This window comes from Condylura cristata, unplaced genomic scaffold (assembly GCF_000260355.1).
Source record: "Condylura cristata isolate star-nosed mole 26May11 unplaced genomic scaffold, ConCri1.0 scaffold00031, whole genome shotgun sequence".
Classification (NCBI taxonomy): domain Eukaryota; kingdom Metazoa; phylum Chordata; class Mammalia; order Eulipotyphla; family Talpidae; genus Condylura; species Condylura cristata.
In genome coordinates, this window is record NW_004567132.1 from 15,997,581 (window position 1) to 16,011,480 (window position 13,900).

General features: G+C 55.4%; 1 protein-coding gene across 2 annotated transcripts in view; it reads right to left on the reverse strand.

The window, feature by feature from the left end:
• Window positions 1-323: 323 nt before the first annotated feature.
• Window positions 324-13,900, reverse strand: part of SFXN5 (sideroflexin 5) — a 103,279-nt gene continuing 89,702 nt past the window's right edge. For both annotated transcript variants that reach the window (XM_004691521.2, XM_012731561.1), the window contains exon 14: window positions 324-1,932. In XM_004691521.2, the coding sequence (XP_004691578.1) occupies window positions 1,855-1,932 (78 nt within the window). In that variant the 3' untranslated portion in view covers window positions 324-1,854. The remainder of the gene's footprint in view (window positions 1,933-13,900) is intronic.

Sequence of the window (13,900 nt, forward strand, 5' to 3'; positions counted from 1 at the left end):
GTGGCAGCCTCCCCTCTATCGTTCCCTGCTCTAGTCTGTCTTTCCCGCTTCCTGATGGCCAGGGGTTGGTGGGGGTGGGCATGGGCTGCTCCTGGGGCAGTGGGAGGGCCTTTAGGGCAGTATCCCGCAGAGCAAATTGGGGTGCCGTGCCCTGGTTGGGGGTGAGGGCAGCAGGGGCTCTGAGTGAAACATGGTGTTCATGCCCGTGAAGGACCACCGGCCCAGCTACCCTGCCATAGGGGTGGGCAGAGCCCTCTCCGCCATACCCTTGCTGCCCTGTACCGGTCTCTCCCTGCATCCCCACCCCCCCAGGTAGGCTGCCCCCCCCAGCCAGGCTGCCCCCAGGTGGCTGCCCCAGGGCAGTGCAAGTCAAGAACCCCATTCTACTTAAGTTCAGGTGAGGGGTGCACTGAGGCTCATGCTCCCCATTGCTTGGACCTTCCAGACCAAGGGATTTCCCAGTTCACCCCTGCCCCAGGCTCTGCTTTACACTGCAGAGCTCTTTCCTCTTCCTGGCCTGCCCATGAGAGGGAGATGGGAGGACAGCAAGGGCCCTCAGACGCCCCTGCATAAGCAGAGATGGCATGCAGGTGTGCACATTCAGGCCCAGGCCTCAATGATGCTTGCTCTTCGGCACTGTAAAGTGTTTGGCAAAGTTCAAGTGCTCCCATACGTGGGGACACATAAACAAGGGCAAGGTCCAGGTTCTCAGACCAACTGCTGGCCATTCCCAAAGGGACCTGCCCCTTTCCCAGTCCATGTCCCCACTGGGGATGTGCCTGGAATGGCCAGCATCTGAACAAGACAGGAAAAATGAGGGCTAGCTAGAAGAAATGTTAAGAGCCCCTGATCTAGCCCTCTGGTTCCAGACAGGGAGTAGTGGCTCAGAGAAGGGCATAGTCTCGTCCAAGCTGGTTTGTCCAGAGCCGGGTTCCTCTGTTTCTGGGTTGATGCTGCCTGTCAGGTAGGTGCCTAGAGTTCTCAGGCACATGACACCTTTGTACTCCCAATCAGAAAGCAATGGGAGGGGCAGGCAGCCTCCAGGACTGGAAAGATCTTCCTACCAAAGCTGGAATGCCAACATCTTTCCTTCTTCGGGCTTCCTGCCTGGAGCTGGAGTCATCTCAGTGGACCAGGGCTCCATGAAGGGTGACCCCTTTCCCACCATGTCATCGGGCTTCGTGCAGAGACTGTTTCTACAGGTGTGGCATGGATGTAGGCTGGCCACACTCAGAGCCTGTCATTCACAGAATCTTCCAGGGGCTTCCAGGTCTCCATGATTCCCCGGGCTACCTCCTGACGACCTTAGTCATGGCTATTATAGTACATCCTGTGATGCGAATACCACCCCTTTCCCTCTCCCCCACCCAGCCAGTGAGCCATCAGGCCTCGTCACCACTATGTCTTAAATCCAGCAGCCCAGCTACCAAGCCCACCAGCCCCCAGGCCTACTCCGGCTCCCACCTAATGCATCTGGGCAGCTGCAACCGAGGCTCAGACTTGCTTCTGATAAAAAATAAAAAAGAAATCAAAGTATAAAAGGATCCTAATTCTATCCTGTGGGCACTCTACCACGTTTCAGCTTCACACATAATTGTGCTGAGTAGAGTTTTGACAACCCCAGGTAAGGCCCAGAAATGCACTTGATTATTTTGTATAGGAAATGTGTCAGAATTCCTCTCCCTTATATTAACACGTAAATAGATTAGTCCCCCTACCACTGTGGGTCCAGTGCTCCCCCTGGGGGCCCAGGTGTCGGGGTCAGCTTGCCCCTCCCTGCAGGTGCAATCCAGAAGATGTGGTCCCCACCCCAACTCCCTGGCCTGGACACCATCCCCAGGCCCCTGCCACCACTCACAGCCCCTTGTTATACACCACCGTCCGGCTGCTGGTGGCCCGGGCAATCTCAGGCTCTAACTGGGATGTTTCGATCTGTGGGGAGAATGAGAACAGAGAAGAAACAGTGAGAGGGGTGGAAAGTAGGGGTGAACACGGCTGACAGCAGCAGGCAGCTGCGTGAGTGCGCCCACGTGCCATTGCTGACATGTCCTTCTCCACCGCCCGCCTGTGAGAAGCCCCTTTCCAGCCCAGTCTGGCAGTGTGTCAACGCAGGTGAAGATCCTACACTGTGGCCTCTGATTCGTGTCACCCTCCTCTCCAGGGACCTGCAAATAGCCACTGCCATGGCTCCTGGCTGGACATGGACACCACCCAGGGCCGCTCCCCCAGCTCCTTAGAGCCAAACCCCCACGCTCCTGGAAGCCAATCTCTGCTCCTTCCAGTGAGCCACTCACTCTCCCAATCTGCTCACCCACCGAGTTGTGAGCCCCTGGATGCCCAGCAGCTCAGTCCTCACAACATTCCCCTTGAGCTGGGTGCTGGGAGCATCGCTTCACCAACTGCAGCCCCAAGGCCTTTCCTGAGTGATGGCAGCCTGCCATGGATGACCCCAGCATGCACCCACCTCATGCCACTGCAGCCTGATGGAGACCCCTTGGGACTCGCTGTCCCTGACTCTGACTGAGTCACTAGGAACGCTCAGCTGGAAACTGGCCCGGGCCACACCGCCAAGGTCCTCTCCCCTCCCTCCTGGAGACCACACAGCATCTCTGTGCTCCTCGGGCACTCGGACCTCGGTGCCCCGCTCATCCTGAGCTACACACCTTCCTCCTACTTGAGGGAAAGTCAGAAGGCATCTGAAGGAAACTCTGACCCATACCTGCCCTCCAGCTACCCCACCAGAGCCATCCCTCCCTCAGAGACCCCTAGTCTCTCTCCACTCAACAGCAAAGTTCTTGACCGCAATGTCAACACACACGGTCACTGCCACCTCCTCATCTCTCACACTGTCACCCACAGCAAACGTAGCTTCTGTTCCCACGCCACTCCATGAAAATCCCCCAGGCCAGCGCTGCCCTCTTTCATGTGACACCAGCTAGACACCCTCAGGGTCCCCAAGGTCTGGTCCTACCTCTCCTCTGCACATACCCCTGAGTGCCAGGTGGTAACTCCCAGATCTGAGGAGTGTCCCACCATGTGTCTGTCCTCAGAGCTCAGGTCGCAGCCAACTGCCTGCTAGGCCTCCCCGTGGATGTTTTACAGGTGTCCAAATTCCACCCATCTAAGATGGAACTGAATTCACCACCTCTTGCTCCCCCAACTGGGTCCCTACACCTCCACCTGTAGTGCTCTGGCCAAAGACCCTGGGGCTTCCTTGCCTCCTCCCCCCCCAACTCCCCACCCTCGCCAACTCAGACTGTGCCCTGGGCCCTCACAGTCAGCCAACCCAAGCCTTCTCAACCACGGGGTCCCTGCTCTGTTAAAAAGGTCGCACTGCCTTCTGGGACCCAACCCCGCACTCCTGCACCACCCAGTCTGTCTGCCCCTTGCTGCCAACCTCCTGGGTCTGGAGACTTGGGCACACCAACTTATTTCGGTGCTTGGGTAATTCCTGCCCTGAGTCTGCAGAGCTGACCCCTGCCACTTCCTTTCTCTCCGAAACCCTGCTCCCTGGTCCTCGACTGATCATCTGGGTCTCAGCATTAGACGTTAGAGCGTACCGAGCCAGGCCGCATGTTGTATCTCCAGGTGCCCACGCCCCCTGCACTTCTTATGCCTCAGTGTGTCACATGGCCTTGGGGGTGAGTGTTCACGTCTCTCTCCACTCCTGTCTCCCTCTCACTTAGATGGCAAGCTCCATGAGGCAGGGGATGCGTGATCTTGTTCATCCCTGCATCCACAAAGCCTCGTACTAACATACAGTAGACATTCAGAGGCCTTGAGTAAAGGAGTGGGAAAATGAGGTACAGAAGGCACTGGGAGAATAAAGCACCCCTCCACCCCCAGGCAGACATTGCTCTGCAGCTCTAGGAACTGAGCTTGGGGATGCCTGAGCCCCCAGCTACCTGTGTGAGATGGCTCCAGTCTGGCAATGGCCCTGGGTAGAGTTAAGGAGGCACCAGACCTTTGTAACTTAGGTGCCACCCCGGCCACCCAGGGGAGCAGGCAGAAGGTGCCAGAGGTTGGCTCTACCTTCAACGAGTTGTCACACCCAGGTGCCCAGCAGAGGCCAGACAGGGAATTCGGTGTGGACCAGAGCTGCTGGGCATGGTGGAGTTCCTGGAGAAAAGGGGACCCACCCCCTGTAGTCCCGGGTCCCTCAAAACCCAGACTTTGCCCACTGGAAAGGACCAAGGAGACAAGAGCTAGGCCCAGGGCCCATGTCTCTCCGCTACCCCCTCTCCTCAAACCACCTCCTCCCTCCCCACCCCGACTGGCCTCTGTGTCCCCTCCACCCCAACAGCTCCCCTTGTCCCCACGCTGCCACTGACACAATGCACAGCGCCCACGCTTAAAAATCTAAATGCTTTTGAAAATGTTTAACCTAGTTAGACAAATTAGCAAAAATTTGTGCAAAACAATTTAGGTATTTAAAATATTCAATGTTTTTAAAAAACTGGAAAACTGTTCTTAGCTTTCAGCTGCAAAAACCAACAAAATATAACATCCCAGCAATCTTACCATGAGGTGTAACATAACCCTTCGGGAAAGCTGTTAAACAGCTACTGAGGCATCCTGGGAAATAGCACTTCATTTATTCAAATGCACATATGTCAGGCTTTTGCACCATATGTCATTCCAAGCTATTTACAGTAATAATTAAATCTTAATCAACGTTTAACCTCTGTAAAATGTTTGAAGAATCCTAATCACCCTTCAGACTGCACTAATGAAGGAGAAATATATAAACATAAAAGGAAAATGATGCATAGATATCACGCTGGAAAGAACAGTAATTGCAAAATTGTATTTCTTTTAAATATAATCAGTAAATGATGTAAAGTAAGCCAAGGAGTATTTTAAGTTAAGACATCTTGGATGTCAGAGGTGTGAGCAGCTAATTTTGTTCTGCTACCCATAACAGATGTAGCATATTTTATTTTAGTGCCATTATTAGCAACTTCCCATGCCGGCTTTCACTGAAGCACTGAGGCCCGCATTAAAATCAGAGAGGCTGCTCAGCGCCGCGGCGCGGGACCCACGGGCCAGGGCCACGGCCCACTCGGCCCTCTCCCTGCAGCGCAGGCCCACGTGGACACCAAGGCCTCACCCTCCCAGTGGCGGCTGCCACAGACCCAGGTCCCTCTGGACTCCCCGTCGTGCTGAGGGGAGCAGGTAGGAGGGGGCCCTGGGGGAGAAGCAGACAGTGAAAAGGCTCCAGTGGCGGTGGCTCAGGCCTCAGCAGCAGGGACCTGAGGACAGAGCTGGCATTCAAGCCTTTTCTCATATTTGAATTCGATTGACCCTCCACTCCACAGATGTTTCTGGCTGCCAACGCCACACACCAGGGCTGAGCACACAGAGATGGACGAGACCAGCCCATGCCCTTGAGAGGCTCAAAGTCTAGGGGAGGAGTCACATAGACAAGCAGATGGATCTCAGGGAGACAGACAAAGTGCCATGGAAACTGGGGAGCGGATAGGAGATTACAATTTATTGATGAAGGAACAAGGAAGGAAGACTTCTCAGAGGAGGTGAGCCAGGAAGAAAATGGAGGATTTTGATCTGAGAGGGCAGGAAAGCTTGCTGGGCGAAAGGAAAAGCACTGCTGTCCAGCGTGGCCTGTTTGGTGTGGGCAGTGTATGGAGTGTGGCCGGGAATGAGGGTGGACAAGCCCGCCCTTTCGGCCACATGAAGGTGTTAGCCTTTGATCTGAGGGCAATGGTGAGCAAGGAAGGACTCTGAGCATGATCCAGACTCCATGTTAGAAAGGCCTTGCTGGTGACGGTGGGCACAGAACAGTGGGTAGTGAGAGGGGAATCACAGAGGCGCAAGGTCCTGCCCTGCAGCGTGCCAGTGGGGGCTGAGGAGTGGCGCACTGGGGAGTCTTTCTGAAGATGAAATCCATAGGAGTTGATGACCAATCCCATGTGGGGGTGAGAGGGAGGTGTTGAGGATGACTGTGTGCTGGATGACTCCTAATTCTAGCTCGGGAGCTGGGGTGGCTGGTGACGCCATTCTCCGAGGCAGGGAACACGGGAGGGGCCGGGTCACCGGGAGGATGACAGCTCAGGTTTGGCCACCCGAGTCCCCCAAGTCAGGTGGAGGCTGGGAGGTGCAGACTCTGGGTGCTGGATCCCGGGGAGTGGTCTGGGCAGGAGACTGAGCCGTGGCTGTGGAACACAGCCGGAGCCCCGAATGGAGGAGCTTGCCCGGGAGAGCAGATGGAAGGGGACGGCGCCAGGCCTGGGAACAGGCACATCTGAGGGGCGGGTGAAGGGAACAAGCCCATGATGGCGGTTTGGGGGGCCAGCCCAAGGAGTGGAAGTGGTGACAGGGGGAGTCACAGGCACCAGGCAGACACTTTTCAGTGGCCCAATGAGGACTGAGAGGCTTTGGTCTCGGCAGTGGAATTCGGTGACCTCCAGAGTCCAGATTTTCTAGCCCCGCTCAGTGGCCGTGCTGGTCACAGCTAGGACCTCACTATTTTGATATCTCATGGGTGTCAAGACTATTGGGGTCTCACCACTGGGTCCAGTGAGGGAGGCTGGGCTTCCTTGAAGAGCACCCCTCTGAGGTGTGGGGGGCCTGAGTCTCCTCCACAGAAATCTCCTCCAGGCGTGACTCTGGTGCTGCCCTAACCAGCTTGGGCCCAAAGGAGGGACAGCTGTTCCCTGGGGGTCCCCCCGTGGCATGGGGGCCTGACAGGTAAGGTGAAGAAGCTGGCTTTCTGTGCCATGCTAGTGGCAGAACAAGTGGGGTGGTGGTCACAGTACCTCGCAGTGGGCTGTGGTGAGAAGGGGTGCCATGGCCCAAGGGTTTGGGGGGCAGAGGGGTGCAGCAAGGAGGGGCCACAGCACAGCCCAAGCAAGGTTAAGCTGCAGGGGAGCAGGCTGAGCACAAAGGCTTGGTTTCGACCACAAACTAGTTCTAAGGGGACTTCTCTGGTGAGAAAGGAAAGGAGAAAGGAAGCCGGGTTGAGCTGTCTACAGGGAGAAGGGGTGAGCTAGCTCCAGGCTGCTGGAGGGCTGGGAGGTGGTGGGGCAGGCAGAGCCCATGTGAACTTCTTCAGAAGCACTCAGCAGGACTGGGGTGTCTAGAAGGGGGAGCTAAAGCTCTGGGGTGTGGGCTACAAGGATCTGTGAGGAAACTCAAGTTATCAATAAGCAGTGGCTGGTGGTACCCCGGGCCCCAGAACTAGGGGTGCCAGGAAGAGGTAGTCCTGTTGGGAACATACCATGCTGTTAGAAGAGTCCAAGGCAGAACCTTCACCCCACTTCCAGACAATCTCCTCTGGATGGACCCTCAGCAGAGCCCCAACACCATCCTTCAGACCCTGGGTCTGGATACCCCTGACTTCAGGTTGCCTCTAATGAAACACCAAGATTAGTACCACCCCAGGGTCCCAATGGTACTCCAAACCCAGCTGACCCCAGCACCCCCTAGAACAGCCTGACTGCTGCTTTGGTGGCAGGGAAGGGTTAACCCTGAGCTATTTGCCTGTCTCCTGTCTCATCAAGGGTGGGGGGCCAGAGTCAGGAATGCATCTGGGGCCACCCCTGCCTCTGTGGCCTCAGAGCACACACACACACACACCTGCAGCCAGCGGCCAGCAGATAGTTTACATATTTGAACCTGGAGCTAAGGTGCCGAGACATAAACAGGAAACTGGATCCCTGGCCTGTGCCCCATTCTCAGCGGCTTTTACCTACTACAAAGAACTTCCTCCTCCTTGCCTTTCTTCTGCTGGCTTTTCTGCCTCCTTTTCAAAGGCATTGGGCTGGGGGTGGGGTGTTCAGCTTGACCCTATGACATGGCTCAAAGCCATCTCCTGCTCCTGGCCCGGGCCTGGGCCCGTTGAGTGTCCACAGGTGGTGGCGACATTGACACAGGGTCCGACACCCAAGCTGGCACTTGAGGCCTGCATGCCTCTGCCAGGCCTGGTACCAACTCTACTGGGCAGTCACATCCCAGCCTCCCACCAGGGCAGGGCAGGCCGCAGGCCTACTCAGCCACCACATCTGGGTCCCATCTATCGGGAAGCTTTCCCCATGGAGGACACTGGTGTTAGGCCAGACTAGGGAGCAGCTGGGGCATGAGCCTGGACACCTGGCTAGGCCTCTGGTGCTGGGCTGGCCTCTTAGGGCCTTCCCTGTGAATGCCAACACCTTGGCTGGATATTTAGACCTTCTGTGACCTTCTCCATGTTCCTCACCCACCATTGTTGTCTATTTCTAGTATATGGTATGTCCAGAGTTTGAGGCCTGAGTCCAACTTTATCTTTATCTTCTAAGACTGCCTCTTCCAGGAAGCCTCCCTTGATCCTCTCAGACCAAATCTATCGCTACCACCTCTGCTGCCCCACCTTTGTTTTCTTCTCAAAATGCAGACCAATTTGGTTTCAACCAGCTATGAAAACAGTACCCCACTCTACCCCACCCCTCGTGAAACACCAGAAGCAGCTCAGTTATCTCTGTGCCTTGTGTACAGTCAGTTCTTGATAAAAGCTGGATCAAGCCAAACTGGATGTCCGCAAGTACAGGGGTCCCCTCTTCTGCCTGGAGTGATGTGCACCCTGCTACTCCTTACAGACCCCACCCCATTTGGGAGCTCTGCGCTGTGCCTGGTGCCCTCTGGTGGACCAGTCTCAAAACATTTTCTGTCCTCTGTTTTCTCAGCCTAGGGGCCTCAGTTTCCACACATGTGCAGTGGGAAGATTTTTCCACTTCCTGGGCCTAAGATGAGGGTAATATCAAGAAGTGATGACAGAGCCTTTGGAGGCTTAGAAAATCTATGAAATGCTGCATACTGAAGGCAGGACTCTGTCCTGCTTGCCAGGGTCTCCCCATCGCTCGTGAGGCTGAGTCTCTGAGGTGGGCCAGGAATGTTCTAAACACTTCGTACATAGCGATGCTTTTAATCCTCTCGACAGAAACTGTGCAAGTCAAGCTGCCTCCCTCCCTCCCTCCCTGCCCTGAATCCAGTTAGAAAGCCCTAGAAAGGTTCAGGCTGGGCAGCAGCCCTGATGAGGCCTGTCACGGGGACACTGTGTGCAGGTTCATGGGTGTGCTCATGGGAGGGCCTGTGTGCAAGCGAAGGGGTGTGGGGTGTGGGGAACAGGCAACGTGACAGGTGGCGTTGGCGTTCCTGGGCTCCGAGCGACTTTGCCATTCCCATCCGTCCCTCCTGGGGGGTCCTGTGGGCAAACTCCAAGAAAGCAGCGGGCGGGAAGGCGGCAGATTTCTGATGGCAAAAATAGCCTGCTTCAGAGTTCAGTCGGGACTGATTAAACCAGAAATGAGAAAAACCCCAAACAAACATCTCCAAGCAAAGTAGGAGATGGATTTGAGATGGGAGGGAAAGAAAGCCGGTGCTGGAAGACAGTGAATGCCTAAGGACTTAGGAGGAACAAAGTGCCCTCCCCCATACATGCCTCACATCAGTCCGAGAAGAAGAATGGGAGAAGCAGGGACCAGCAAAGTCAAGATGAGCTCAGATGAGCCCTGAACTATATTGGTAAAGAGTTTTCTGCCTTAGCGACACCTGATGTGTTTAGCAAAAGGGAGAAAGAAAGTTGTCCAAAGGAGGGAGACAGGACACAGGAAACATACCACTCGAGTCTACATGTGTGAGGTGAGGCTCGTCAGGGAGGACTTCCTGGAAGAGGGGTCATTTCTAGAGCAGCTTGACTGGACCTAAGCTTATACCTGATTCTTCCCTATTCTCTGCTGGGAGTTCAAATGTTCTTTCAGAGAAAATGAGATAAGCTGGGAGAGCCATTTACTTTTGGTGGATCTATAGCACCCAACCAAGCTGGTTCATCAAAACCACCATTTTCTTCAGGGCTGATGATGATGAGAGGTGAATATTCATTATGGGTCTGGAAAGTGGGGGGCAAAGCCACATTCTTTCTCCATACAAGGAAGGTACGCCTCTTTGTTTCTGAATTCCAAATGTTGGAAAGGGAAGCCACAATGGGGAGTTGGGGGGGGGAGCAAGGAGTCAGGAGGCAGAGGCTGAGTTTACCCTCAGGCAGCACACCTATAGCATGGGTGTGGCCTCTTAGAGCCACACTCTGGGGTTGGGACAAGACTTGACCTGTGAATGGTACCAGGACACAGGAGGACCTTAACCTTTCCCTAGAAATGCCTTTGAGAGCCCTAAACCCTTTAGGGGTGAGGGCTGAGAGCTGAGTGAGGAAAGGCTAGGCAGACGGGGAAATTTGCAGGGCTGCCGTGGAAGGCTCTACGCAGGAAGCCCTGGGGAATTCTGAGTAAGTCTTTTCTTCCAGTCAAGGTGTTTTGGCAGAAGCTAGAGGGGCTGAGGGAGGGAGAAGAAGGTCTCCCCTGCTGAGGTGTCAGGGAAGGCCAAAGGGCAGGGGCCACACACCCACAATGGCAGCAGAGCAAACAGGCCAAACAGGAAACAAGCTTGCTGCTGGTGAACCTGACTCCTTGTCCCCAGGCGGCCCCACAGAGCTGATACTAGGGAGAGACACACAAACATCTGAGAGCCCCCAGCCCCACAGCAGCAACTCAGGGCCCCCTCCCCCACCGCAGCCCAGCCCAGAGGCATCAAGCCCCATCTGTCCTGTGCCCCCAGCCCAGGCTAGGAGGGCAGAAGGAGCAGAGTGAGGGTGGGGAGCCACAAGGCACATTTCAAGGTGAGCAGGCTCTGTCCACTCACCATGCAGCACCACTTGTGAGTCGAGTTTGGCCCCTGAGGGTGGCTCTCAGAGGGCACCCTCCAGCTCCAGAAGAGACACCCAGTATCAGCAGCTGATTTTAAGGTCACCCAGTGCTCTCATCTCTCTCTTGGCTGCTGAACCACAACCCAATCTCGTGGTTTCATGACCAGAACGTCAGTGCGCTGAGCCAGCAGGGAAGGTATGTCCAAGTTAGTTCATCTTAAGGCTGAGGAAACTGAGGCCTTTGAAGTTAAGGCCAAGGTCATAGGAATAGCTGAGGCTGAGGGATACCAGCCATAGAGGAGGAGGGCAGGCCGGAAGGTGGCCTCTGGCCCAACCCCAATTGGGGACAGGGCAGAGCCCCCAGGGACTCCCACTCCCCCAACCTCACCCGTGCACAGAAAAGCCCCACCTTTTCCTGTGGGCACATTTCAACCTTACGAAATCAGCTAATTATTGACAGTTGGTGAAGAGGAGATTTCACTTTTTCCTCCTGTTAAACTGCTCCTAATTAGTTCCCTGTCACCACGGCTGGCTCGCCCGCCGCTCGCCCGTTCACGCGGTAATCCCGCTGCACAGTGCCTCATTAACCTTTTGCTCCTCTCCTGCCGCCTGCCAACAAGATGAAGACAAAAACAGATTGTCGAACAATGGCTCCTGCTTGTATGTGCAGCCCAGTTCCCCAGCTCTGGAGCTCCTGGGGGAATAGTTGGGGGGGACAAGAAGGGAATAGGGTGGGGTGGGGCCCAGGAGGAATTGAGGAAGGGAGAGAGAGGCACAAAGAAACAGAGACAGACAGGCAGGGGCACAGGGAGGGGTCTTGGCCAAGGTACTGCTTCTTGCTCCAGGGAGACATGAGGTTCATTAACCGGCATTGGAAGTGCTCCCAGGTGGGGACACCGGCTGTCGGTTGGAGGCACACTCACCACCCAGGGTCCAGCCCCTGTGGCAGCCCAGACAGGACCCTGTCGTCTTCCTCAGGAGACCCAAGGCACGTGTGTGCGCCAGTGCCTGTGTGAGCACGTGCAGACGAGTCCAGAGGAGCCCACGTTGGCCTGGAACCCAGAGCCCCGGTCTCCAGAGAGTGCTGGTCAGTCCAGCAGGCCCTGCCATACCCAGGGAGGGCCCCACAGCCTGCCTGACCTCAAGGGCCCTGCGCAAGCCCTAGCATGGCTGCTTCACTTTCATCAGCACCATATCAACTCCTGACATTTCTTGTTTAATGAGTCTCTGTCCACCCCACGGACATGGATTCTGGTGAAGGCTGGGGGCTGGGTGAGAGCGCTGGAATGCTCCTGCTGATAAATTAGCAGGGAGCCATCTGGGGCTCAGACTTGGGCCTTCTCTTTTTATAGTGATGTGGGGGTGGGCTAGGGAGGGTTACGGAATCCTTTTGCTGGGTACAGAGTCTGTTCCATCGTTACCAACGTTGGACCTGGGCGACGTGCTTAACATGATCTGCCTTAGTTTCCTTACTGGTAAACGGAATATTGCTGGTATCTAGCTCATAGACTGTCAGACTGTGGACCCTGCATTTCCACAGCACGCTCAACCAAGCCCCTCCACTTCCTGAAGTCTGTGGAGGGGCCCTGTGGAGCGAGGCCTTTCCACCCGGGGCTACCTGCATTCCCTCGCTACCTCTGTCCTTTCTCTAGCTTCCTGATCCCCACCTCACAGAAACACAACTTTCTTCTCAGATGGTTTCCTTCTCCTGAGCTCACTTACTTAAATAAAGTGAGGGCAGAAAATTGGTCACCACCTGCTCCTGCACCGCCTGGCTCCTCACATCGCCCAGTTGTCTAGTCTTGTCCCTTGCAGTCGCCCCCTTGCAGTGGGCCTCTCCTCCTTGGAACGTGCTGACCCCTGGTGTCCAAGAAGCCACTCTGTTGGGGTGACCCCATTGCACCTGGCTGCTGCTATCGCTTCTTAATGGCTTTTGTCCCTCCCAGTGACCTCATCCCTTTTGCAACTTCGCTTCCACCATGAACCAAAGGTCCCATATCTCTAGCCCTGTCTCCCCAGCACCACAGAGGCACACGTCTGTCCAGGTAACATCCCTAGGTAACAGATGCCCATGCCTGTCTAGGTAACATCAGTCAGAGCTCACAATTAAATGGCCTTAGCAGAATTTAATACAAGGGACGCAGATTTCCTAGCAAGCTGCCTGGCCAGATAGGCACTTCTAATAGGCAACTATTATTATCACTTCCCACTTTAATATTAAAATGAGCAGTTTAACAGATACTACAATAGTTTGAAAGAACAGGCAAAACTCCTTCCCCAGGGCTAAAGTTCCTTCTTCAAGCTCTGGGGTCAGTGGGCCGGAAACCCCACACCAACCACCACAGGCCAGCCATTCTAGGAAGCAGTTCCTCAATGCCAAGTCCCCTAATTAATTAATTAGTGTTCCAGCGATTACTCCTGTTGACAACCTTGGTGGCTCTTGGCAAGGGTGGGTCAGCCCAAGCAAGTCCAGACTTATTGTGGCAAATCCCACTGGCTTCTGGGATGTGAGACGTGGTCCCCATAGACAGAAGCACCTCGTTAGAGAGAATTAATTGGGAGGACGAATGGGGCGGGACAGGTCCTCTCAGCCAATTGATGGCTGGCTGTGGTGCCCAGGTCACAGAGCAGCCTCACAACATGGCGCCCAGGCCCACCTGCATCCTGCTGGGCTGGCCAGGTGAGGAGGGCTCTGAAGAGCACGTCCCTTTCCTCCCTTTGTAGAGACTTAATGCGCCGTGATTATGTGCTTCATAGACCAGAGAAGGAGGCCTGGGTTGCAGTGACTACCCTCCACATGCCCTTAAGGCAGGCCTGGGAGAGAAAGGGGCCTGGGACACAGAGCCTTGTGAAACTAGGCGCGTCACACACACCACCTCTCGCGCTAAGCTGGGGGCCCAGAAGATGTGCGGTGGCCATCTCCCTATTGTTCACACCAGGGGGACACCCACCAAAGGCCCACCGCACTCCAGGCTTCCCCACAGAGGGCGATGCCCAGCTCCCGCCTCTCTCCAGTGCCCCGGAGAATAAGGTGGTCAAGTGAGGAGAGAAAATCTACCACAGAATGCTCTGATGTGGCCCTTCCTGGGGTCTCTGGACCCGGTCAGGCTCGGGATTTCTTTCCACATCAGCACCTGCTTCTGTGACTCTAGGCTGGTCTCTTGGCTGCTCTGGGTCTCCATAACTCCAGCACACACAGGTGGGTTGTAA